We start from the raw sequence: 27,810 nt of genomic DNA, 5'->3' as shown, positions 1-27,810 counted from the left end.
GCTTCAGTTTCTTTTAATTCTTTACTTACCTTGTCTTAAAATGGATCTATCATCAGTCCTGTGTATCTTACTAAATACTTGTATTCATTATGAAAAAAATATATTCGTTAATGTGCTGTTCCTCTGTTTATTTCTCCTCGAAATGAATGAATAAATTGATAACTGCGTGTTACCCAGTGAGGGGGTGTCCCTACACAGTCTGACGCTGAAAGCAATGGCATCGATCCCTGTCAGATACAGACCGAAAAGGGCCCGTGTGCAAGAACAGTGTATGGGCTCTTTTCACTTTAATAGATCAACATAGTGCAAAATTCCACCTTACCTCCTAGGCCCATGTGGGACTGCACAGGTCGCATCAATGATATGTCTGCCCAGGTATCGGTCAGACTGTGCAGGGATACACCCTTTTGACAACAGAATAGTAGCATACAGCTGTGAACTTGTTCATGAATTTCGAGGCCGAGTTACAGAGTAACTAGACAACATGGGCGCAGAAGAGATGCTCCAGGTTTATTTACTTGAAAATACAAGTATTTATTAAATTGGATATATCTGGAGTGTTCATAAATCCACGTTAATAACCTGTTTGTGGATACATTTTTATTTTTATTATTGCTGACATTCCCATATATTCTATATACTGTCGTTTCAGACTATGACACACCTCACTTTAAGATGCACCCTAGGTTTAGACAACAGAATATAGGAAAATACTAATTAAAACATCCCTGCAGGTGTAAAGAATTGGAGGGGTCAATATTACTAATTGTAATGAACTAGTAGTAGTATATAAAGAGGTAGTAGATCTATTGTTTAGTGATTCTCTGCATCATGTATATTGTACACATATAGCTTTACAGCACGCACATCATTTACATGCTCTGCAGTGCACACGTGTAAATGCATGCATGCATCCATACATACATGGCTCTAACACACATACACACACACACACACACACACACACACACACAGATAAAGCCGTGTGCACTACTACTAGTGGTGCCCAGGTAGGTTCCCACACCATGTGATACTAAAAGAAAGAACCTGGCACTCAACTTAATGCTTGTGAGATTTTAATCTCACAAGCATTAAGTTGAGTGCCAGGTTCTTTCTTTTAGTACACACACACAGACACACACACACAGACACACAGACACACACACACACACACACACACAGACACACACACACAGACACACACACACACACAGACACACACACACAGACACACACACACACACACACAGACACACAGACACACACACACACAGACACACACACACAGACACACACACACACAGACACACACACACACAGACACACACACACTAATAATACTAAACAGCTCGAACATACATCCACAGCTCTAACACATATAGACATAATCCACAGCCCTAATACGTATGGACTTTTCAGATCATATGATCAGAGTGTGTGTGTTACAGCTATGTACATACGTACGTACATAGCTCTAACACACACACACTGATCATATGATCTGAAAATTCCATCAAGTCACTTTTGTCACAGAGGACAAAACGATTGGCTGTTGAAATTCATAAGGTCGGATCCTTCTCTCCCCCCAACATCATCTGTCGGGTAAGAGTCTGGAGGCTCCCATGTACAGTAGATTAGACGGTTAGTGTGTGGGGCCTTAAAGGGATCTCTATTAACTTGCATGTATTGGGTTAATTTGCAGGTTAATAGCATTAGAAATGTGCCCGGCTGCTGTAATGAAAGCAGAGCTACAGGGAGAAAAGTAATCTATCTTCTCCCAGGAGCTGCCGGTTCATTCAGGCAGACATGTGGGCGCTGCTGCAGTCACTGATCACAGCACTGTGCACAACAGCTGCACGCACACTCTGGGACTGACAGCAAGCTCTGCAGGGCGTCCGTGCACAGCCGGCTGTTAGTCAGTGTCAAAATATGACACTTTCTATTATATACGTCTTACAGGTTCACTTTCTGCACTTATTAGTGTCGCCTTTATCACAGACTGCACAGAGCTCTTGTTCTCATAATAGCTGCTGATGGAGGAGCATGTAACCAGATCTGTCCATCAATATCTTCCAATTAAGAAAAAAATTGCACATGAGAAAGCTGACTTTGATTTGTAGAAGGCTGACGAACAGGTCTAGCCACAGGAGTGAGTGCATGTATGTAAATGTTTAATCCTGTCACGCTGGTATCCCGACTAGTCGTGGAGCGTCATCACTGCGGTTCGGTGGCTTCACGCTCGCAGCAGCGTCCATCTTGTCCTCACTTCACATGCTCGTTTGTCAATTCAGCTGCTGTTTATCAATTGGGCCGTTATACCAGCGAACTGCAGGGACAAGTGAAGGTGCTTCTGGACTAGTCCATGAACCCACACTGCAGGAGGGAACATTATTTTTACACACTTGGAAGTAACAGTTGTAATAAAGGCATCATTAAAAACATTATTAGGAGCCTGAATAAGCACTGCGAGTATATTATAGGGGTAAATCCCCTAAATGTATTCCCTTTTAAAGTGTATCTCCCATTATATACCACTGTGTCTCCTGCCAGACGTGAAGTCATGGTGTGAAATGCCGCCAGCAGATCTGGCAGTGCTGTTGCTCAGGCGCCCAGAAACCAGCAGGCTGGCATTTGTATACAGGGACATCGGGTACATTTTGCACAATGTTCAGGAATGATATTCTATGTGTCTTATGCTACTCTCTGTCCATTACTAAACGCTTACAGTAAAATACTAAGGCTTCGCACTGCCTGAATGTCGTGCTTTTCTATATTCCATGCTCCTTTTGGAATGTCTCCTCTATTGCTATTTGTCCAGATAATTTTGCTTCAAAACTGTTTAAGTGGTCTAACAAAATACCAAGGAAAATGGCATACACCAGGAAGATAACAAAAAACATACAAATCCCAAGAAAGTTTTCTGACACCCACATTTTTTTTCCTTTTATTTCAACATATAATTTCTGTATATATTTATCCATTAAAACAGTTTGAGAAAATAAAATGTTCCAGATCCTGTAAAATCTTGACACGGTCTGTACAAGAAATGAATTAATAGCCCATGTACACATTGGATGAAGGGAAAGCATCTGATGTGTTTGTGGGTCTACCAGAGCTTCTTTGACAAATTCTGGCAATTTGTCAAAGGGGATAAGAATTTGGCAGCTGGATGATTGCCATATCATTTTATTCTCAGGGAAGATAAGCCGCCGCCAAAGATCTCTGGCATGGTCTTTCTCCACCCTTCTTATTGAAAACATATGAATGCTTTTCTGAGCCAAACATGCATGTGTATGGCAGAGTGGGGAGCAATAAATGTCCGGCCAGACGACTATCTGTTATGTATGACGAGCATAAGGCCTCTTTCAGATAAGTAAATAAAAAAAGTATTTTTTCAGCTCACCTGTCCACTCTGTGCATGGCCAGGAAAATCCAACAAGTCGTAAAAAAAATCCAGCACCAATAGGTTGCACTCCAATAAGCTTTATTCCAAAATCTTCATTAAAAGCATGGACAACCGACAATAGAAAAATGGCATAAATAGCAGGGGTCCCAGACACCGGTTTACGCGTTTCAGGGCCAAATATGCCAATGACTAAGGGGCATATTTGGCCATGAAACACGTAAACTGGTGTCTGGGACCCCTGCTATTTATGCCATTTTTCTGTTGTCGGTTTTCCACTGTCCCGTACCGCAGTTCTGAGAGCTATGCCAGCTCATGTGCATTGAGCAATCTAGTACGTATAGATCGCTCAGTGCGCATCGTTTGCTTGGTCTGCTGGTGTAAATAAGCTTTTCAATGTGTGTCCATCTGTAAACGTTCACTGGTCGGTGGTCGTACTGTGCTGTCTGTCCATGTAAACAGACCTTAACCATATCGTAAGGATCTATGATTCAAGTTTGTAGAGTTTGAATCGGACTTCGATAGGATGCCTTATGTCTGCCGCATTACGGCCACCTGGTTGGCATAAGGCTATGTTCACACCATGTATGTTCCTGCAGTAGCATGCAACTCCCATTGCAGGTTATGCCGTATCCTGAACAAACATATGTCAAAAAGACACCTTTTTTCCTGGTAATACTAATGCTTGCATAAATAACAGTCCATGGGGTAGTTTATAACTTAAATGGTTGGGCCGAAGAAGATTTATTTTACCTATATTACTTTTCTGATGTATGCCAGGCATTTAGGCAGGTTTCTGTGAGACAAATGCATAATTTTGTTTAATTCGGGTGAACGTCCATTTATCTATAGGGAAGAGACAGAAGATGAAGTTATTGAGAAGTTGGCACAGATTGAAGCAAAATATACAGAACATTGCCAGTATTTAATGCAGCAGCACCTCAGCGAGAAAAACGAGTACCGGAGCAAGTACGACTCTGAGAAAAATGCATTAATCCAAGACCACATCAATGAGCTAAACCAGTGGGAAGGAAAGGAGAAGACCCTAATGACACAATGGAAAAAAGATCAGCTAAGACTGGTGGAAGAACACAATGAGGACCAAGCTGAAATTTGTAAATCATTTGCTGTTGAGAAGGAAAGGCTAGAAACCCACTATAGAGATCACATTAAGGGGCTCAACCTGGAAATTGAGGGTTTAAACACCTTGTTGGTAAAAGCTAAAAACTCTTGCATCCTTATGAGAAAACGGCAACGGTTGGCAGAGAAAGGACATTGTGATCCTTGTGTCGAGGTGACTGTAGCTGATGTAAACCTGCAGGTGCAGCCCCTGCTGTCCGCGAATGATAGAGCAGATGCAGGGGAACTCGTATGTGATGTACACAATTTTCAGGAAAATCCGCCATTAATTAATGGAGGCACGGATAGCGACCCTTCAAATGAACATCACGTAGAAAGGCACAAGAGGCATAACCATAGCTCCCTTAGTCAAGACGGGCAGGATTATCTTTCTCTAGACATGGCTGAAGGACATCCTTTAAATGAGGCAGAGGAGAACACATTGCTAAAGCTACGAGAGGGCTTGGTAACTTCTCCGAGAGCCCGGCTGTCAGAGCAGACAAAGACTCAACAGACCCTTATGAAAGAACGAAAAAGATTTGAAGAAAAAGCACATCTAAGCAGCTTGTTGGAAACTAGGGCAGACAAATGCCTGCTTTCTGAGGACATGGCAAAAGAATTAATTTCTCAGTTGCAGGAAAGCCGAGAACGTGTGCAGACGTTGGAATCAATGGTTCAATTGCCTGATACCGAGAAGAAAAATCTGCAGACACAGGTGGCAGGGTTAGCTGGCAATGGGGACTTGGATTACAAGCTGAAATTAATGAGCGCAGAGGAAGAAGTTATGGCAGCCCAGCAAGATTTTGCTGGAAATAACATGCTTAAAAATATGTGGGAGTCCCAGACAGAAATTGTCACAGTAGAAGATCTTGTAGCCAAAAATGCTATGTTACTCCAACATCTGAAGAGCAGTGAAGAGGAAATAAGAGAACTGCAGAGTCAAATAGGAGACACTGTGAGTAGAGGCCAACAAATGGAAGAATGGGCAACCAAGAAAGTCCAGGAAGCCAAGGAAGAAGTGGAGACTGAGAAGAACTATGTGAAAGACAGGTTGTTCGAACTGGAAGACTTGGTACGAAGACTAGAACAACAGACTTCTGCTTGTCAAGATGACAGGTTAGACTATTGGGATTTTTATTTTTCCGCTTGGCTTTCAATGAAATGCAAAGAGCTTCTCACATTTTACTAACTGCACCACTGACCACTCCAAGAAATATATTTGCTTGTATTTGTTATGTATTGCCTATGTATTTTGCCTTGAGTATTTTGAGTACAACCAGTAGTGTGATTCTGATAATTTTCTATAAGGCATCCCCCCCTTTTCTGTTGTGCACTTAACTTTTAATCTTACTAACAACATAGATTTAAAGTAATTATTTTAGTTGTATTATTAATCGATTTATTAGTTATACATGCATGTATGTACATAATCTATGATGCCAATCCTTTTCTGTTAGGTTTATGTTCTTTAGTTGTGGGAGTCAATATCCATCATGCAGTAAGGTTGGTTACACAGTCTGAGTATGGACCAGGATGTCTGCACCGGCTGCAGGTCTCCTGATGTCCCCCTAGTCATATATGCTTTTCAGTTCCCGTCAAGAGATGGTCTGGACATCACGGTTCATACTCGGAACATCAATGTCAGTAATAAGCACTTAAAGAGTTTATTTTCTTACATAACTCAAGTACAGATGAAAATAACAAACTTTGTAATATATCTTTTCTTCTCGTGGACTAGTAATATGCTCCCAATTAGTTCGTAAAAAAAATCTGTCCCCAGAGAAGCCAATGTATAGGTTCAGCGAAGGATAAGCTGGCAGTCGTGCTCATAAGTCTATGGAGGGGTAAGGAAGGGAGGAGGAAGAAAGAGCTAGAGAGAGACAGAAGTAGACACAGGGACCTGAAATGGCCATTACATTTGGAGTTTCACTGTATATTCATTGTGAATTTGTGAATATCAAAAGATATCTTTATATTTTAGGTTTTCAGTCAACATTCGGGGTTTATCAAGGAATGTTAAAACTATTTGCAAAAAAAAAGTAAATGTATAGCATTATTTCTCTATATCGGGTCTTCTCAAGCTAAAATAACAGCAAACTATTTTTTTTATCATGATTTACCTGTGCTGCTAGTGATCTATTCAGAATGTATGCTAAGATATCTGACTTCTAAAAAGGTTGGAACCAGCAGCATCAACGTCTAATGAATGTTCAGAGCTTTATTAAAGTGATTATCGCAAATATACAACATGTGCTGCAAGTATGGATGAATTTTGTCATGTTTAGTTCCTTTTTCTATTGCTCTCACAGTCAAAACAGAAAGAAAATTCATTTTTGGTTGTGCTTTCAGCCATAATGTAAAAACAAAATGCTTTATTCTTAACATTTCTTAAAGGAAATTAGGTAGTAGACTCGGCCTTCTTAAGCCGTCTATATGGGCACACATGTCATAAAGTTGAATAAAACTAAACCTTCAGATCTGCTAGCCAATCTATGATTCCAGAGAAATCAATGTTTTTTTTAAATATGTAAATGAGCTGGTAACATCTATAGACCAGACACAGATCTAACTGAGAATCTGCCTCCAGAGATTATTTTAGATGAAAGGGGCAGTTACCAGTGTGAGATATGTAATGATGGTCTGTCTGCTGTCCTGATCTACATGTCTCACACTGGTAACTCTCCCTTTCATCTCCCAGAGAATCTGCCTCCAGAGATTATTTTAGATGAAAGGGGCAGTTACCAGTGTGAGATATGTAATGATGGTCTGTCTGCTGTCCTGATCTACATGTCTCACACTGGTAACTCTCCCTTTCATCTCCCAGAGAATCTGCCTCCAGAGATTATTTTAGATGAAAGGGGCAGTTACCAGTGTGAGATATGTAATGATGGTCTGTCTGCTGTCCTGATCTACATGTCTCAGGCCGGTTTCACACGTCAGTGGCTCCGGTACGTGAGGTGACAGTTTCCTCACGTACCGGAGACACTGACTCACGTAGACACATTGAAATCAATGTGTCTCTGCACATGTCAGCGTGTTTTCATGGACCGTGTGTCCGTGTGCAAAACAGAGACATGTCAGTGTTCATGGGAGCGCACGGATTACACAGACCCATTAAAGTCAATGGGTCCGTGTAAAACACGTACCGCACACGGACGCTGTACGTGTGCAGTCCGTGTGCCGTGCAGGAGACAGCGCTACAGTAAGCGCTGTCCCCCCAGCGTGGTGCTGAAGCTGCCATTCATATATTCTCTCCAGCAGCGTTCGCTGTAGAGAAGATATGAAAAATCCTTTTTTTTTCATGTTTAAAATAAAGATCCCTGTCCCCAACCCCCTCCCACCCCCTGTGCGCCCGCCCGCTGTTAATAAAATACTCACCCGGATCCCTCGCAGCGTCCTCTCAGCGCCAGCTTCTCCTGTATGAGCGGTCACGTGGTGCCGCCGATTACAGTCATGAATATGCAGCTCCACCTCCCATAGGGGTGGAGCTGCATATTCATGACTGTAATGGGCGGCACCACGTGACCGCTCATACAGGAGAAGGTGCGGCGCGGAGAGGACGCTTCGAGGGAGCCGGGTGAGTATTTTATTAACAGCGGGCGGGCGCACAGGGGGTGGGAGAAGAGGGATCTTTATTTTAAACACGAAAAAAAAAAAAAAAAAAAAAAAGGATTTTTCATATCTTCTCTACAGCGAACGCTGCTGGAGAGAAGATATGAATGGCGGCTTCACCACCAGATGCAGGGGACAGACTGGCCTCACACTGGAAACTCTCCCTTTCATCTCCCAGAGAATCTGCCTCCAGAGATTTATTTTAGATGAGTGTCCAGCCCATAGATCTTAACAGCTCATTTACATATTTTAAAATTAAAAAGTGGATTTCTGTAGAATAAGTTATTGGATCATGTATATCAAGATATCATTTTATTTAGTTTCCTATGACTTGCATGCCATATAGATGGCTTAGGAGGGCAGATTCACTTTAAAACAAAATTGCGCATCAAAAAAAAAATTTTGAACAAAAGTCTAACAATATCTCTGTCCTCTAAATCAGTGATTTTCAACCTTTTTTGAGCCGCGGCACACTTTTTATACTTAAAAAATCCCGAGGCACACCACCAACCAAAATGGCACAAAATGGTGCGTCCAGGTTTGAGATGAAAGTCTGCAGTCATTCTATGTGGCTGCAGGCTTCTGAATTTTCACAGCGCAAGCACTGCACACTTTCAGGATTCTCCCTTGCCGGTGGCCAGAGTGGACGGTCATGACAGCACAAGTATGTGATTTGGATACTTCTGGCCACATTCTAACTAGACGTGTCCGGCCTCAGTCAATTCATTTTCATTGAATGAGGCCACACATGTCTAGTCAGCACGTGACCGCATGTATGTAAATCACCAACATCAGAGAATTATGATAGCAGTGTGCACTGTGAGAATTCAGAAGTCTGCAGTCACATAGTATGACTGCAGACTCATCACAACCTTGGACATCCCCTTTAATGTTCCTAACAAATAAAAATGAGAATTAGTATCACAAAAAAAACACATTTACATCCAGGTACCTGATGGATGACGTTGTTTGTGGAGTCGCCTCTTTCTTTTCATCTTCACCTTGTCCAGATGCCATGATGACTCTTCTCATCCACCGGCAGAGCTCGTTTCTGCAGACTTCCATCTTCTCCTGTCTTCTGCAGCACATCCCGACACAACACCCTTAAAGATAGCAGTGTTATTATAATGCTCCGGAATAACAATATCTGCCCTAGGCTGAGCCCCTGAGTAAATAATTGCCCCTCACTTTATTCCCAGCACATAATATGACCCTCACTGTCCCTCTTATGGTACATGCCATCCACACTGCCCTCTCTCTCTTTTCCATACTTCACACTGCCTTCTCATACGGTGTCCCTCATAGAGAGCCCAGTCTCTCTACTGTGCCCCTTCATTACACTCCTCCTACTTGGCATACTGTCTCCTCCTGGCTGTTACCCTCACACTACTCAGTATCTATTATGTGTCCACTCACACTTTCATCCCCCCATACTGTCTGCACACATTTCTAATAGCCTCCTCCTGTACATCCCCCCCCTGCTAACATACCCCTTTGCTCTCTCCATATTTCCTCCTCACACATTCCCCCCCTCACACATTCCCCCGACCCCCCATACTGTCCTCACACATCCCATCACCAATGCTCCCAATACTGTCAGCACACATTTTTCCCCTCGCTACTGTGTCCACCCCCATCTCCCCACTCACCCCCACAGAATATATACACCCCCCTTCCGATAGAATAAATCCATCCCCCTCCACACAGAATAAATGCACCCTGCCCCACACATGCTAAATAAATTCCAGCCCCCCCCCCCCACGTACACACTGAATAAATCCCCCCCCACACACTTAATAAATCCCCCCACACGCTTAATAAATCCCCCCACACGCTTAATAAATCCCCCCACACACTTAATAAATCCCCCCACACACTTAATAAATCCCCCCACATACTCCCCATAAACCCACCCCACACTGAATCTTCGGTGTCTTCAGCTCCACAGCACAGGAGCACTTACCACCAAGTCTCTTCTGTCTCCTGCACGCCGGATAGTGACGTCAGCAGCGTGATCACATGACTTGATCACGCTGCTGGCGTCGCTCTGACCCAGCGGTCAGAGCCTCAATTGTACTCGCAGCTGGTAGATGTCTGCGAGTACAATTGATCTCCGGGAGCCGGCGCGCTGCAGCTTCTCTGTGCCGGCTGTCAGCTTGACAGTCGGCACAGAGAACAGCTGACTCCCGTTCCCCGCGGCACACCCGACCGTGTGCCACGGCACACTGGTTGAAAAACACTGCTCTAAATTGGTAGGGCGCCTACGAGCCAAACACTAATCCATCAACCACTAATGGAATGTTGTAACAATATTGGATTGTCGCATTTATAAAAAGATTTCCGGATGGTTTGAACATGAATAAATCCTTCTAACTATAAAGCTAAAAAAAGAGTGCACAACACCACAACATGTAAGGCTCACTATGTGAGCTTGTAGTGCTTCCTTTACTACTGAATATGGTCCTCCTGATCTTGAGAACCAATGATGTGGAGTAAGGTTTCTTGTCCATTGGTAAGGAAATACACCTAAGAAGGTCAGTGCATGGAGAGGCCTATGTAAATAACTACTACACCTATCCACTTCTATCTTGCATGAGAGGATTAGTTTCAATGTATTCATTTTTTTTTTTTTTTTTTAAGGTGACTGACGAGTATTTTGATTGGACAATTGCACTTCTTATTCAAATTAATATCCACTTAGCCTGATTGAGTCAGTAGTAAGTGACATCGCAAGCTGTACCTGACCACCCCATCCCCTAGATAAGGGGCACACAACCTCTACTTGTCCGCAACATATTCAGATTGCACCCAGTTACCCCAGTATTACCATCTAAGATATTTCTGGCATATAAGCCACCTTGACTGCTTCTTTTTGGAGTGTGAAGTCTGTCATTTACTGTGTATCCTGTGGAAATGATGGTCTCAGATGGGAATACGCCTTTAGGGTAAATGTACAAGGGGAAGATGTGCTTTGAATTTTTTAATAACAACTCTGTTGCAATATCCAAATTTGTGATGTGGATTTTGTTGTGGATTTCCCTGAGTTCCCTAAGAAAATTTCCACAACATATAGATAAGATTTGTGCTACCGTATATTACATTGTGGATTTTCTTCATGCAAATCAGTGTGGAAAATTCGGCAGCAAGTGCAGTGCATAACATGTACAATTATAGTAAAGAAATATTTTTTGCTTAGTTGGCTTCTTCAGTTTAATAAAATTGGAACTCATGCAACCAGACTGTGCCCCCTGCAACAGGGCCAGCCACACCGTGCCCTCTACAACAGGGGCAGCCACACCGTGCCCCCTGCAACAGGGGCAGCCACACCGTGCCCCCTACAACAGGGGCAGCCACACCGTGCCCCCTACAACAGGGCCAGCCACACCGTGCCCCCTACAACAGGGCCAGCCACACCGTGCCAGCCACACCGTGCCCCCTACAACAGGGCCAGCCACACCGTGCCCCCTACAACAGGGCCAGCCACACCGTGCCCCCTACAACAGGGCCAGCCACACCGTGCCCCCTACAACAGGGCCAGCCATACCGTGCCCCCTGCAACAGTGGCATCCACACCGTGCCCTCTACAACAGGGGCAGCCACACCGTGCCCCCTGCAACAGGGGCAGCCACACTGTGCCCTCTACAACAGGGCCAGCCACACCGTGTCCCCTGCAACAGGGCCAGCCACACCGTGCCCCCTGCAACAGTGGCATCCACACCGTGCCCTCTACAACAGGGGCAGCCACACCGTGCCCCCTGCAACAGGGGCAGCCACACTGTGCCCTCTACAACAGGGCCAGCCACACCGTGTCCCCTACAACAGGGCCAGCCACACCATGCCCCCTGCAACAGTGGCATCCACACCGTGCCCTCTACAACAGGGGCAGCCACACCATGCCCCCTGCAACAGGGGCAGCCACACCGTGCCCCCTACAACAGGGCCAGCCACACCGTGTCCCCTACAACAGGGCCAGCCACACCGTGCCCCCTACAACAGGGCCAGCCACACCGTGCCCCCTGCTCCTCTCTGAGATGGAACATGCAGGTCAGTGTTCTGTATAGGAAAGAGAGAATGTAGCCTCTATTTAATGATAGTCCTCTGTTCTCTGCATTAATAGGATGATGACCTAACAATTACATATATTAAATAACTTACAAAAATGTATAAAAACACAGTAGCAAAGTATTTATGTGGACATACCTGGCATAATGAGCTTTCAGTAAGCTACCAAAAATAACTAATATATATGCACTTTTAATTCATGTAATTTCTGCTAAATACCTTAATAATTTGGTTGCCTTAAATACTCTGCATTTGCACTTTTGTATTGCTTGAAAAAGTGCTTATTTTTTTTTTCCATCTGTATATGGTGTGCTGCCTTTTTTTTTTTTTTTTGGATTCTATTGAAGGACCGTTTTGTACCTGGGAGGCTTTGCACCCGTTTTTCTCTTTTTTTTGTTGTATAGGTTTTATGTTTTTTTGCATTGTTTTTGTGTGTTTTTCTTTGTAAAGTAGGAAGACCTTTTCTTTCTTACTGAAAGAGAGGGTTATCATTGGTCTTTCTTCATTCGATCTTATGTAGGATGGAGCTCCACAGATTGTCTGATGATAACATCTTCCTGAGGAATAAAGTGGAGCGACTTCAGCAAGAAATCGCAAATCTAGAAGATCTGAATAAGAAGAACAGGTAATAATTCACTCCATACATGAGAATTAAAGACTAAGTGCAAAATGTGCTATCAGAGAATAACCAGTGACGTTATACTCCATTATACTCTACTTTCTCGCTCATATAATATACTTTCTTGCTTAAGCATTTTGAAACCTTTTCTCTTATGCATTTCAATATTGAAAGAATATAACATTGGGGGGAACCTAGTAATAAGGAAAGACTTGTCCATATACATCATTATCTCCGAATGTGCCATTATCATTTTGTTTGAGCGAGCAGAATGATAACTTTAGTGTTTGTTTTCTATTGTACAAAATCTAGAATCCAGCTGGAGGCTTTCGGTACAGAAACAAATATAACACATGGAAAACTAGAAGACATAAACAAGCAGGTGAGAAATAACAAGAACCTAACAAACCAAAACCATCTGCTACGAGACAGACTTACCATCCATTATGCACATATAAAAAAAACAGATTTTGATCAATCTTAGAATATATTTTGAATCTTGTTTTACACAAGTGTTTTGGATGACCTGATTCTCCAGGGGGTTTTCAACCATAAAACAATTGACGACCGCTTTAAATGTGATAAAATGGAAAAAAAAATAAAAATTCAAAATCATACTCCCATTGATGCTGGACACAGAACCCTGCAACTGTCTAGCCATGTGGCCACTGCCACCATTAACATTCTGAGCTTTTTTTTTCTTCAAATTTCTGGATAATATCTAACTTTATTTATTTATTTTTTATTTATTTTTACATTGTGTGCAACTAACTTTATTGAAGTCTATGGGAGTTACGGATCGAGCTTGGCATACACTCTCTATCCAACTTCTGCCTGGATTCTGCATTCCTCACCTTATGAAATAAGGGTTGAGAGTAGGATTAAACAAAAATAATTTCAGGACCCTAGAGCAGTGACCGCCGGAGTTTCACATCAGCCAGACTGGGGCAGTGCGGACTTCTTCTGCTGGCACTCGAGTGTCAGCATCCTGTGTGCCTCTTGTGAATACTAAGCTCCCATGATGTCATGGAGTGATGCCCATCATGACATCACTTGAGACCTTGTAATCACAAAAGGTGCCCAGGATGTTGGCACTTGGATGCCAGCCGAGGAAGTCCGCACTGCCCTGGAGTACTGACATGGATGCCCGATCAGGGTCATAGAATCATAGAATGTTAGAGTTGGAAGGGACCTCCTGGGTCATCTGGTCCAACCCCCCTGCTCAAAGCAGGATTCACTAAATCATCCCAGACTAAATCATCCGATCCTAAATCATCCCAGGGTCCTGGAAATCTTTATGCTCAACTGTATCAGTTCTTCCAATAGGTGGAGTGTCAAAGTTCAGTCCCCGTCTGTCAAAATTTTGTTGCATATTTTGTGTATCTGTCCAAAATATCAGATCAAGATAATCCTTAGAACGATGTTTACACCTGTTTGTAAAACGGACTGTGGTGTGCTCCATATTTTATAAAATATATAGTCAAATCTTTATTCCTTTCTTAAAACGTGATGACCTATCACAGTGATGTGCCATCACCTGGGACCCGCATCAATGGGCATAATGGGGACCTTTTGTCTCGGTTAGAATGGAGCATGTGTGACCTGTGCTCTATTCATTCTCTATGGAGCTGCCAAGGACAGTTCTCGGCTTTTCCCAGCCGTTCCGTAGAGAATGATGACAGCGACAGTTGGGCGTCCGACTTTCCAAGCCATCTTGTAACTAGGAAAAAAGTTTACTGTTGTGGATAAAAATGTCCCGATCAGCTGATCGGTGCCGGTCCAATCAGCACATTGTCACCTACCCCATGGATAGGTGATAACTTGCTTTAATCGGACAGCCCCTCTTAGTTCATCTATGTAGGAATTCTAGGTGGACTTATGAATCTATATAGGAAAAAAAGTTGAGTGCAGTGTGATGGGGAATGTAACACTCCTCGTACAATGCCATCTTTGCTCTTACATTCTGGAAGGTTAAAAACTTTTTACTTCCAGAACCAAGAGTACCAGGAGGAGCTGTTCCGGATAAAGACGCAACATCAGGAGGCAATTCATAAACTAAACCTAAAACTAGAAGAGCTCACTGAGCAAAGGGATGAAAAAAACTCTGCTCTGGTGAAGCTGCAGGAAGCCATCAGTGCTCTGGAAGACGCAAAACTTCAGCAAGAACTGTCTTGGCAAAAAGAAAGAGATCGCTTGGAACATGAACTGCAGGTGTCAAGGCAGGAGGTAAGGGGGAGCGGAGAGCTACAAATGGGGATGCACATACAGGTCCTTCTCAAAAAATTAGCATATAGTGTTAAATTTCATTATTTACCGTAATGTAATGATTACAATTAAACTTTCATATATTATAGATTCATTATCCACCAACTGAAATTTGTCAGGTCTTTTATTGTTTTAATACTGATGATTTTGGCATACAACTCCTGATAACCCAAAAAACCTGTCTCAATAAATTAGCATATCAAGAAAAGGTTCTCTAAACGACCTATTACCCTAATCTTCTGAATCAACTAATTAACTCTAAACACATGCAAAAGATACCTGAGGCTTTTATAAACTCCCTGCCTGGTTCATTACTCAAAACCCCCATCATGGGTAAGACTAGCGACCTGATAGATGTCAAGAAGGCCATCATTGACACCCTCAAGCAAGAGGGTAAGACCCAGAAAGAAATTTCTCAACAAATAGGCTGTTCCCAGAGTGCTGTATCAAGGCACCTCAATGGTAAGTCTGTTGGAAGGAAACAATGTGGCAGAAAACGCTGTACAACGAGAAGAGGAGACCGGACCCTGAGGAAGATTGTGGAGAAGGACCGATTCCAGACCTTGGGGAACCTGAGGAAGCAGTGGACTGAGTCTGGTGTGGAAACATCCAGAGCCACCGTGCACAGGCGTGTGCAGGAAATGGGCTACAGGTGCCGCATTCCCCAGGTAAAGCCACTTTTGAGCTACAGAGAAGCAGCACTGGACTGTTGCTAAGTGGTCCCAAGTACTTTTTTCTGATGAAAGCAAATTTTGCATGTCATTCGGAAATCAAGGTGCCAGAGTCTGGAGGAAGACTGGGGAGAAGGAAATGCCAAAATGCCTGAAGTCCAGTGTCAAGTACCCACAGTCAGTGATGGTGTGGGGTGCCATGTCAGCTGCTGGTGTTGGTCCACTGTGTTTCATCAAGGGCAGGGTCAATGCAGCTAGCTATCAGGAGATTTTGGAGCACTTCATGCTTCCATCGGCTGAAATGCTTTATGGAGATGAAGATTTCATTTTTCAGCACGACCTGGCACCTGCTCACAGTGCCAAAACCACTGGTAAATGGTTTACTGACCATGGTATTACTGTGCTCAATTGGCCTGCCAACTCTCCTGACCTGAACCCCATAGAGAATCTGTGGGATATTGTGAAGAGAAAGTTGAGAGACGCAAGACCCAACACTCTGGATGAGCTTAAGGCCGCTATTGAAGCATCCTGGGCCTCCATAACATCTCAGCAGTGTCACAGGCTGATTGCCTCCATGCCACGCCGCATTGAAGCAGTCATTTCTGCCAAAGGATTCCCGACCAAGTATTGAGTGCATAACTGAACATTATTATTTGTTGGTTTTTTTGTTTGTTATTAAAAAACACTTTTATTTGATTGGATGGGTGAAATATGCTAATTTATTGAGACAGGTTTTTTGGGTTATCAGGAGTTGTATGCCAAAATCATCAGTATTAAAAGAATAAAAGACCTGACAAATTTCAGTTGGTGGATAATGAATCTATAATATATGAAAGTTTAATTGTAATCATTACATTTATGGTAAATCATGAAATTTAACACTATATGCTAATTTTTTGAGAAGGACCTGTACTGTAGAGGTCGGCAGAAAGAAAAATGCTGGTTCATGCCATCACACTACTCAGCCCTGAGATGGCGGAGCCCAGTCATTGCAAGGACCCTCCTGTGCCACGTCTTGTAGGAACATGGAGGGGTATGATCCTCTGACTCTACCCCTCTACCGGATTGCTAACTATGCTGTGAAAACCACAAAAGGGGTTAAGGTTGAATAGGGAACACAAGGAGAATGGCCGTGTTTAGGGAAGGAACATGGGTTCATTTCTAGGGGAGGATCTAGGGTAGAAGAATAGCTGTAGAACTAAAGAGTTACAATGGTATATATTATGTGACTGTGAGCATCTTTCTTTTTAGAATGAGAAATACTGGGATGAGTTGTGCCAGCTGAATGCCCAGAGCCTCCAATTGACCACCACGGTGTCCGATCTGAGTTCTCAGAGAGAAATGAGTTATGAAACCATTCAAGAATTGAATGCCAGAATAAGGGAGCTCGCTGATGAAAAGCATGAATCGGCCGCTCATACAGAACAGCTACAGGCAAAGCTCTGTGTCCTGGAGAAAGAGGGCCTTCATAGCCGGTCTGAATGGCAGGGAGAGAAAGCAAAGCTTCACAGTGAGCTGCAGACGTCGCTCCAAGAGGTATGTGCACTTCTTACATCTTGTATGATACGAGCAGTGTGTATAATCAGCATTTACTAGGGACATGTTTACACTGATTCTGATTTTTCAGCATTAAAAAAAACACTGACGTCCCTAGTAGAAATCCAAGCCTGACCAAGATTTATAGTGTGGATTTACACTGCCAGTGATTCATGCAGTAAATGGGCTAATCTGCTTGTAGCCAGGGCTGTGGAGTCGGTAAGCCACAGTTGCGACTCCGACTCCTGGATTTTATCAGCTTCCGACTCCGGCTCCGACTCCTTCATAAATGGCCAATTCGTAACAATAAATTTACTGTTGTCAAATATTAACATTGTGCTTATTCAGTTTCTCACCATCATATAAGTAATCAGACCACTTAGAGACAAAACTATATTTATTAGAATACAATTAGAATATAGCAAATAACTTTTCTAAACTTTTCTAAACTCTTGTAAGTAAATATGCAATAAACACTGTTATGCAGTTAATAAGAAATCTATAAATTTGTCATCAGAAAAAGTATTGCTTCTGTCAGATCCTCCTTCATGGATGCCCTCAAATCTGATATTATTTTGAGAGCAGAGAACAACCTCTCTACACTAACTTGGGTTGGTAGCAAAGCAGTAACCACTCGGGCAACATCTCTGACAATGTCAGGATACAGAGGAATCGCTTGTTGCACTGTTATTTTTGATGAACCGTCAAATTTCTCAATTTCTTTTAGTGCACATGAAAAATTCTGCTGAAATGCACTGGCTGTGTTCTTTGATGGGGATGACTCTTCTATGCAGGAACACTTTGCACGGTCCTTGTGAGCCAAATATTTTTCGAAATTAAATTCTCCATCAGTTGAAGATGTGGCAGGACGACCAAATTCTTCTTGTTCCTCCTGACTGTTCTGCAACCCTTTCATCCTTACTGCTATATTTCAAACAGAGCTTCTTTTCCTTTAGTAAGGCTACTTTCACACTAGCATCGGGCTTGGCCCATCGCAGTGCGTCGGGCCGAGGTTACCGACGCTAGCGTTGTTTGCGCCGCACAACAGGTGCAGCAGATGCAGATTTTCATCGCATCCGCTGCCCCATTGTGAGGTGCGGGGAGGTGGGGGAGGAGTTCCGGCCGAGCATGCGCGGTCGGAAAAAGCGGTCCGTCGGCTGCAAAAAACATTACATTTAACGTTTTTTGCTCCCGGCGGTCCGCCACAACACGGCGCAACCGTCGCGAGACGGTAGCGACGTGTGTCAATGCGTCGCAATACGTCAGTAATGTAACTCTATGGGGCAAAAACGCATCCTGCAAACAACTTTGCAGGATGCGTTTTTTCTCCTTAACGACGCATTGCGACGTATTAAAAAAAAAGCGCCAGTGTGAAAGCAGCCTTAGCTGTTGATCATCTAGAAGAATCCGATGCATTGGGTCTACATAAACAACTGCCAAAAGAATGTTATTTTGTAATAGTAGCTCCTCTCTCCATTTCATTGATGTAGCAATGCCACTTGCAATTAACCCTCCTCTTTGGGACAGGCGAAATATCAGGTTCTTCCACTCAGAAAATACCTGGAGTTAAGTCCTCTGCTTGTAATTTTTTAGTCACTGTAAATGGGTGCTCTAGCAATTTTTCCAACTCAGTCACCTGATTCCACTGACTTTCATTTAGCGTCAGTTGAGGGTTAGCCATGTCTACAAGAAAGGTTTTCAGTTCAACCAAGCGCTGAATCATTAAGTACTGCCCCATCGTGTGGCTTGATCAATAATTGCCCCTTTTCCAGCACGTCTCTTCAAAATTGAGTCAACTTTAGGGGTTCTGGCAACAGTAGCCAATTTTCTCACCTTGCCAATCAGTGCAGCAGCATGTAATTCTTGCAGACTGTCTCTTATAGCCAGCTGTAGCATATGCACAACACAGCGCTTGTGATGAATGAAAGAAAGTATTGACACAGTTTCAACAAGATCATCTAAACTATCATGTTGCTGTTCATCTGAAGCAACTTCAGTTTGCTCCTCAGTTACAATACTGTGTTCCTCTATTTCAAACATTTCTGTGTCTGTGGACCCAGAATGTTCTTCTAGCTGCTGGTCACCATCATTACTCTCAGTCATTAGCTTAATAGTACTTATCATATTTGAAGCATTGTCAGTTACGACAGAAAGAACTTGCTCTTTTTTAAGTTCATAGTCTTGCAGAACCTTTTCCACCAAGACCTGGAGAAACTCACTGGTGTGATGAGCATTGGTGTCTTTTACTGCCAATGTCTTGGTAACTATTTAATTTTTGTCACAAACAAATCGGACATTGATGGCAAAATAGTTCACTCTGTGACGTGTGCAGGCATCCATTTTAAGAAACAGAAAGCGTCCCTTGAGAGTTTTTTTTAAGTTCTTCCTTTTGTTTAAAAGCTTCTTCGATTACTAATTTTCTAATACTCTCTCCAGAGAAACACCAAGCTTGCGGGCCATTTCCCCATTCAGACACATAAAAGCTGCTCGTTAAAATAATGAAATAGGCACACTATTTTTTACAACAAGCTCTATGATCTGTTTTTTAAATGTATCTACTGTCATTGTCACAGTAACATTGTCACTGACAAAATATCTTGCAACTGATGACTGCAAAGTTCTCTGCTCCTTTGTTTGGCTGGAAGAGCTGGGCACTGGTTCATTGGTTTGGATGCAGTCTTTCTCATCCACTGCTTTCAGTACTTCTGGATGAAAGCACTGTAAATGTCTCTTTAGATTAGAAGCTCTGGTAGGAGCATTTTTATCTTTGCCTGAATATGCACTGATCTTGGCTTCACAGCATTTGTTTTCGTCTGGATCATTTGTCATACACTGACAGACATAATGTTTTCTATCTTGAGTGATGGTGAAATGTTCAAATACAGCTGATTTAATGTGACGCTTCTTTGACATTCTCAGGTTTTTAATTCTGCATTCACAATCCAAATGACAATTGTTTTTCCTAAAAACAATTGTAGAAAATTATTGCCACGTCGTACAACTGATATAGTGGTCAATAATACTGTTATTCTTCATGTACTCACAGTTAACTGATGCAAAGTTTGTTGAAAGGATAATACTTCTTACAGTCTTCCTCTTTTGAGTAGCAGCTGTGAGATGCTTGGAAGACGCACACCAAACATCTAGTCTAGAGGAGGAGCTTTACTACTAAGAATTTGCAACACATTTTCACTTTCAGTTTCATACATTGTAAGTAAGGGGGTTGGGGCAGCATGAGGTTAACCAAGTATAAGATTAGATAAGGGCAGTGGAGAACAGTGACACACAAGAAGTAAAGGTACCTTCACACTAAACGACGCTGCAGCGATCCAGACAACGATCCGGATCGCTGCAGCGTCGCTGTTTTGTCGCTGGAGAGCTGTCACACAGACCGCTCTCCAGCGACCAACGATGCCGGTAACCAGGGTAAACATCGGGTTACTAAGCGCAGGGCCGCGCTTAGTAACCCGATGTTTACCCTGGTTACCATCCTAAAAGTAAAAAAAAACTAACGCTTCATACTTGCCTTCCGCTGTCTGTCCCCGGCGCTGTGCTTCTCTGTACTGGCTGTGAGCACAGCGGCCGGAAAGCAGAGCGGTGACGTCACCGCTCTGCTTTCCGGCCGCTGTGCTCACAGTGAGTGCAGGAAAGCAGAGTGCCGGGGACAGACAGCGGAAGGTAAAGGGAACCTGTCATCTGAATTTGGCGGGACTGGTTTTGGGTCATATGGGCGGAGTTTTCGGGTGTTTGATTCACCCTTTCCTTACCCGCTGGCTGCATGCTGGTGGCAATATTGTATTGAAGTTCATTCTCTGTCCTCCATAGTACACGCCTGCACAAGGCAAGATTGCCTTGCGCAGGCATGTGCTACGGAGGACATAGAATGAACTTCAAACCAATATTGCAGCCAGCATGCAGTCAGCGGGTAAGGAAAGGGTGAATCAAACACCCAAAAACTCCGCCCATATGACCCAAAACCAGTCCCGCCAAATTCAGGTGACAGAGTCCCTGTAAGTATGAAGCGTTTGTTTTTTTTACTTTTAGGATGGTAACCAGGGTAAACATCGGGTAACTAAGCGCGGCCCTGCGCTTAGTAACCCAATGTTTACCCTGGTTACCAGCGAAGACATCGCTGAATCGGCGTCACACACGCCGATTCAGCGATGTCAGCGGGAGAGCCAGCGACCAAATAAAGTTCTGGCCTTCTAGCCCCGACCAACGACATCACAGCAGGATCCTGATCGCTGCTGCCTGTCAAACTGAACGATATCGCTAGCCAGGACGCTGCAACGTCACGGATCGCTAGCGATATTGTTTAGTGTGAAGGTACCTTAAGAAATGTCTCTATCTCCAGCAGAACTGCTTATCACTGTTGTTCATAGCTTGATAGAACATATATATTTGAGTAACATTTATAAAATTCATCTGAAAGTTCAATTATGAAATATTACTACATTTTTTTAAAAGCTGGAGTCGGTACATTTCTACTGACTCCGACTCCACAGCCCTGCTTGTAGCGACTATTGTTAGTATGCTTTGCTTATATGGCACCATTAATTCGGCAGCACTTTACAGACATTATCATCACTGTCTTCATTGGGGCTTACAGTCTAGATTCCTTATCAGTATGTCTTTGGAGTGTGGGAGGAAACCCTGGCAAACACAGGGAGAACATACAAACTCCTATCAGATGTTGTATCCCAGCTCTGCAAAGCAACAGTGCCAACCACAGAGCGACCAACTAAGGCTACCTGCCGTGGTTTCTGTGCAGGGACCCTCTGGATAATACACGTCAATTCTTTTTTTTTTTTTTTTTTTTTTTAAACCAAGCACATTTCATATTGCCTCCACGTGAACTACAGTGAGGATTTTTATTAAAAACATTGAGAGGAACAATTCAAGCTTATTTCATGCTGATTTCAGTGCCGAAAATTAATTGGAATCGGTGTACAAACTCCTTCATATATGATATTTATAGATTTCTTCTATTCTACTGCATTTTAGTTGACTTTTAGCTGTCATGTGATCCTTGTAGACTTTATACCTCGCTCAGTAAATTATGATACACTTAGCTAGAAAGAGGTAAAGCTGGACAGTGGAGAAAGTCTGTGCAAAACTGCAGAAGACAATTAGTGGAGAAGGAAAAGGCCCTTATAGGGGTTGGAAGGCCCACCATAACAACCACTACCTACCAGTGGATAGGTGATACATTGCTATTGGCCAACCTGTGTAACCATGAACATTTACAATTTGGCACATTAATTGTAACCTCTTGGACATGTGCTCCATAACTGAGGATGCGCCCCAAATCCTCATACTGATTACTGATGTAGCGTTATTAATTTAGTGCGTCATAAAATTATGTATTTGTAGTTTTTAACAGTCAGGCCCCGATTCATCAAAGCGATTCCACCGGAGTTTTTATGTAAATTGTGCAAAACTTGTCTTTTTTTTTATGCCAGTTTCGCCCACCAATAGCAAAATGTGCAGAGGTCTGGTGGAAGGAGGGCGTGATGCCACCACTCATCTAGATCATGACGAGCTGCGACCTACCTTATATGAGACATATTACTGCAGGGTCTGGAATAAGATTTTTGACGAGGCACATGGAGGCGTATGCAAGATGTACTGTATTCATTAAGGGACATGCACCTCTTTACGAAACAAGTGTCTGCCTCCAACACGTCATCTTATCAAGTCCGGAGAGAACAGTGCTGGCTTGGTGAATTGAGGCACATAGATATATGTATATGTACTTCTTTCTCATCATCTCCGGTTCTAGTGCAGTGGATCTTGTGATGTCGAGTTTATCAAGCTTTATACATGATGTTTTTTTATTCTCCAGACTAACAAAACCCATAGTGAAATACGGCAGCTGAATTGTACAGTATCGGATCTAAAGGCACAGAATGATGTTCACCAGGAGGTCGTCCAGCGGTTAGAAGACAGGCTGCGAGAGATGGGCCGACAGAAGGACGAGGTTACAGCAACTATAGAGAAAATCCAGAACCAACTCCACTCAGTAGAGCGAGAAAAGGTCCAGCAGCAAGAATCCTGGCAACAGGACCGAGAGCGACTGGAACGTGACCTGCTGTTCTCTAAAAGCAAGGTACCCAACTTAAAAAAATAGTGACTGTGCATCATTAGGCTTGCCTTCAGTCATTTTGTGTTCTGTGGCAAAACGAGAAATGTCCCTCCCCATCATATTGGCCCAAGTTAACCCCTTCATGCCCCAAGCCAGTTTTCACCTTTCTTGACCAGGTCAAATTTTACAATTCTGACCACTGTCATTTTATGAAGTAATAACTCTGGAACGCTTCAACGGATCCCACTGATTCTGAGATTGTTTTTTTCGTGACCTACTGTACTTCATGATAATAGTAAAAAATTTTCACTATAACTCGCATTTATTTGTGAACAAATTGGAAATTTGGCAACATTTTTTAAAAATTTCACAATTTTTGAACTTTTAGTTTTTATGCCCTTAAACCAGAGCGTTATGTCACACGCAATAGCTAATAAATAACATTTCCCACATGTCTACGTTACATCAGCACAATTTTGGAAACATATATATTTTTTTGTTGTTGTTAGGAAGTTATGAAATATAAAATTTGACTAGCAATTTCTAATTTTCCAACAAAATTTAAAAAACCATTATTGTTTAGGGACCACCTCACATTTGAAGTGACTTTGAAGGGCCTATATGACAGAAAATACCCAAAAGTGACACCATTCTAAAAACTGTACCCCTCAAGGTGCTCAAAACCACATTCAATAAGTTTATTAACCCTTCAGGTGCTGCACAAAAACTAAAGCAACGTGGAAGGAAAAAATTAACATTTAACTTCTCACAGAAAGAAAAAAAAAAAATCACATTTTTGGCCACAAAGATGTTCTTTTTAGTCCCATTTTTTTGTTTTTATTTTCAAAGGTAACAGGAGAAATTTCACAACAGTTTATGGGATCCATTTTCTCCTAAGTACACCGATACCCCTCAGTGGCTGCAAGATGTCCAAAAAAAGTGTGTTGTCACATACTGGGCTCCCTGCTGTAGTTTAGATGAAATCCATATTTTATCTGCTTCAGGTTTAGAGTTCTCTGAATATTCATCTCTGTAAAACCCATCCCACACCACTGATTGGCAGCTCTGTGTACACTGTGCATAGGCAGAAAGCTCAGTCGGCGAGGGCGCGGTTATACAGCGCCTATGAATATGGAGGACTACAGCAGGTTTACTAGCCCGTAAGTAATCTCCTTCTGTTAAAATGTTAACTTATCAAAACTATAGCAAGCATCCCAGTAAGTGTAAGGCTCTCTGCCTCATGCTGCTTCTATCATAGCCCATGTGCCCCCTACAAGGTGGTGGTCGTTTTTATGTCTGTTTCATTTTGAAAACTTACTATTAAAGTAAAAACAAAAGTTGTCACTATTGTCATATGAGGGTTCACAACGCTGTATTTGGATGTTACTTACGTTATTGTTTTTCTTATAACAAATTGAAAATCTGATTCTTAAGCACAAACAGGAGAAACAAGATCTTCTCAATGGACTGGATGAGACTAACAAACAGGTCAGTGTATGTACTTACTACAGTCATAGCTGAATAACAATGTATAATGTTAAGAAATTGTGATTTTTTTTTTTCCCCCCTTTGCTTATAACATTCCTTCTTTTTCTTAAAAAATGAGGCTGCTTTGGGGTATTTTGTTTTATATACTTAGTATAGGTTGCGATCTGTTTCTTTAGTTCAGGATGTTGTTCTCTTGTTACCACCACTAGGCCAGACAGTATAAACTCCTGTTGAGGAAAATGAGCATAGTACTAATCATCAAGTACCATAGTGCAGGATAGCTGAGCAGTAAAAGGTCTAAAATGTATGTTGAGGCTTAAAATATAAAATGTGGTTGTTGGTTAAACAGAGAATATATTTTCCTTTAGTGACTTGACATTGATGCCTATCCTTAGGTTAGTGCCGTCATCCCATCATCGTTTGACTGTTGGGGATCCGACCTCCAGCCCCTCAGAGGTGACTAGATTGAAGGGGCCATTCTTTTTCTGCAAATGAAGTTAATTTAATGCTTGACACTCCTATCCGTACACGGTATTGCAGCATATTCCATTTGCTATGCACTGATAACATGTTGATGGCCAAACCTAAAAGCTAGGTCTTCCCTCTTCAGGTTCTAAAAAACAAACAAAAAAACCCTCTTTAAGCCTTTCCTGACTAAGGACGTTTGTCTGCATCCCAAAAATGGTATAGATTAAACCAGCTAGGCACGCAAACAAAAAAAAAAAAAGCGGGTCTCAGAAAATGGTGAAACAAACCATTTTTTTAAAATTTATGTTCAAAATTTTTAATCCACAAGAATATAAAAAATGTTCGGTATACGTTTGATATTGCCGCAATTATACCAAACTGGACAATGATGGTTCCAGGACACTTTTACTGCACAATGAATGGCGAAAACAAAACCCACAACCATTGCGGAATTGCGTGTTTATCACTATGTCAACGGAAGAATAAAAAAGTGACTGGTATTGTAAGAGGGGGAGACAAAAATGAAAACAAAAAAATAGAAAATCGCCAGATGAGGGGCTCAAGAGTTAACCAACATTTATAAGTTGTTCCTTTCTGCTGACTACTTGAAGATACATTTTTGCAAAACTGTTTGACTAGGCAAAACATCTACATAATGTACCTAAGAATGACTGAATTTTACAGCTTTTAGTTATGGCGACCCTTCAAGAAGAAATCTCATCATTAAAGCAAGTGAAGCAATCTTTGGAGGATCAGTGCCAGGCTCTTTCCAAACTGCTTAAAGAAACCTCCGAGCAGGTAAGTCTGACAAAGCCCCCTCCACCACAGGCACAGAGCACTTACACAAGAAATGGGCGCATCAGTCAAAACTCTAATTTGTCTGTTCACACGTTTTTCACGGGAAATTTGATTTGTGGAGAAGTTATTCCCCATGAGTTTAATGACCCTTTTTTATACTCTGGGGTCTCTAGAGTATGATTAGAAATTCTATATAAAGGCACAGCAATAACTGAGCCAAGTTCCTTACCTACCTTTGGATGCTGTCGATCTGGGACCTGGGCTTTGTTCATTCATTTTATTTAGCATCGCTTGGACTATATCTATATGTGACCAACTGAGTACATTAGATGATAATTAAGACACAATCTAACCTAACATATAATGCATATTATCAATAGAATCCTTTCTATATGATAATGTATGTATATTATTTCACTTATCTACTATATAATTGTCTAAGGGTCACTTCCGTCTGTCTGTCACGGATATTCATTGGTCGCGGCCTCTGTCTGTCATGGAATCCAAGTCGCTGATTGGTCTCGCCAGCTGCCTGTCATGGCTGCCGCGACCAATCAGCGACGGCCACAGTCCGGCGGAAAAATGGCCGCTCCTTCCTCCCCGCAGTCAGTGTCCGCTCCGTACTCCCCTCCAGTCAGCGCTCACACAGGGTTAATGGCAGCGTTGACCGCGGTGTAACGCACTCGGTTAACGCTGCTATTAACCCTGTGTGACCAACTTTTTACTATTCATGCTGCCTATGCAGCATGAATAGTAAAAAGATCTAATCTTAAAAATATTTAAAAAAAAAAAATAGTTACATACTCACCTTCCGGAGCTCCCGGATCAAAGCGGCTGGTTACGGATGCTCCTTGCGACGCCCCAGTGACCGCTCCATGCATTGCGGTCTCGCGAGATGATGACGTGCGGTCTCGCAAGACCGTAATGCACTCTTCAGACCGGAGCGCGCGAGGAGCACCGGTAACCGGCCGCTTCGATCCGGGGGCTACGAAAGGTGAGTAAGTAATTTTTTTTTCATTTTAATTCTTTTTTTTAAACAGGGATATGGTGCACGCTACGTGGCTGAGCAATATGCTATGTGGCTGGGCAATATGCTATGTGGCTGGGCAATATGCTACGCAATATACTATGTGGCTGGGCAATATACTATGCAATATGCTATGTGGCTGGGCAATATGCTACGCAATATACTATGTGGCTGGGCAATATGCTACGCAATATGCTATGTGGCTGGGCAATATGCTACGCAATATGCTATGTGGCTGGGCAATATGCTATGTGGCTGGGCAATATGCTACGCAATATACTATGTGGCTGGGCAATATACTATGTGGCTGGGCAATATATTATGCAATATGCTATGTGGCTGGGCAATATGCTACGCAATATACTATGTGGCTGGGCAATATGCTACGCAATATACTATGTGGCTGGGCAATATGCTACGCAATATACTATGTGGCTGGGCAATATGCTACGCAATATACTATGTGGCTGGGCAATATGCTACGCAATATACTATGTGGCTGGGCAATATGCTACGCAATATACTATGTGGCTGGGCAATATGCTACGCAATATACTATGTGGCTGGGCAATATGCTATGTGGATATGCATATTCTAGAATACCCGATGCATTAGAATCGGGCCACCATCTAGTGTAATTATAAACCCGTTTATTGT

General features: G+C 42.6%; 1 protein-coding gene across 3 annotated transcripts in view; it reads left to right on the top strand.

The window, feature by feature from the left end:
• NINL (ninein like) overlaps positions 1-27,810 on the top strand; it is a 170,587-nt gene that overhangs the window by 129,828 nt on the left and 12,949 nt on the right. Inside the window, exons 18-25 of one of the 3 annotated variants that reach the window (XM_069768984.1) lie at positions 4,256-5,638; positions 12,717-12,821; positions 13,128-13,197; positions 14,808-15,041; positions 17,003-17,287; positions 23,133-23,396; positions 24,807-24,860; positions 26,013-26,126. In XM_069768984.1, coding sequence (XP_069625085.1) covers positions 4,256-5,638; positions 12,717-12,821; positions 13,128-13,197; positions 14,808-15,041; positions 17,003-17,287; positions 23,133-23,396; positions 24,807-24,860; positions 26,013-26,126 — 2,509 coding nt within the window. Of the gene's footprint in view, positions 1-4,255; positions 5,639-12,716; positions 12,822-13,127; positions 13,198-14,807; positions 15,042-17,002; positions 17,288-23,132; positions 23,397-24,785; positions 24,861-26,012; positions 26,127-27,810 lie in introns of all 3 variants that reach the window. The other 2 variants (XM_069768983.1, XM_069768985.1) reach the window with 2 other exon arrangements.

Source organism: Ranitomeya imitator, chromosome 5 (assembly GCF_032444005.1).
Source record: "Ranitomeya imitator isolate aRanImi1 chromosome 5, aRanImi1.pri, whole genome shotgun sequence".
NCBI classification, from domain to species: domain Eukaryota; kingdom Metazoa; phylum Chordata; class Amphibia; order Anura; family Dendrobatidae; genus Ranitomeya; species Ranitomeya imitator.
The sequence above is the reverse complement of the archived record's forward strand: the minus strand, read 5'-3'. Positions and strand labels throughout refer to the sequence as shown.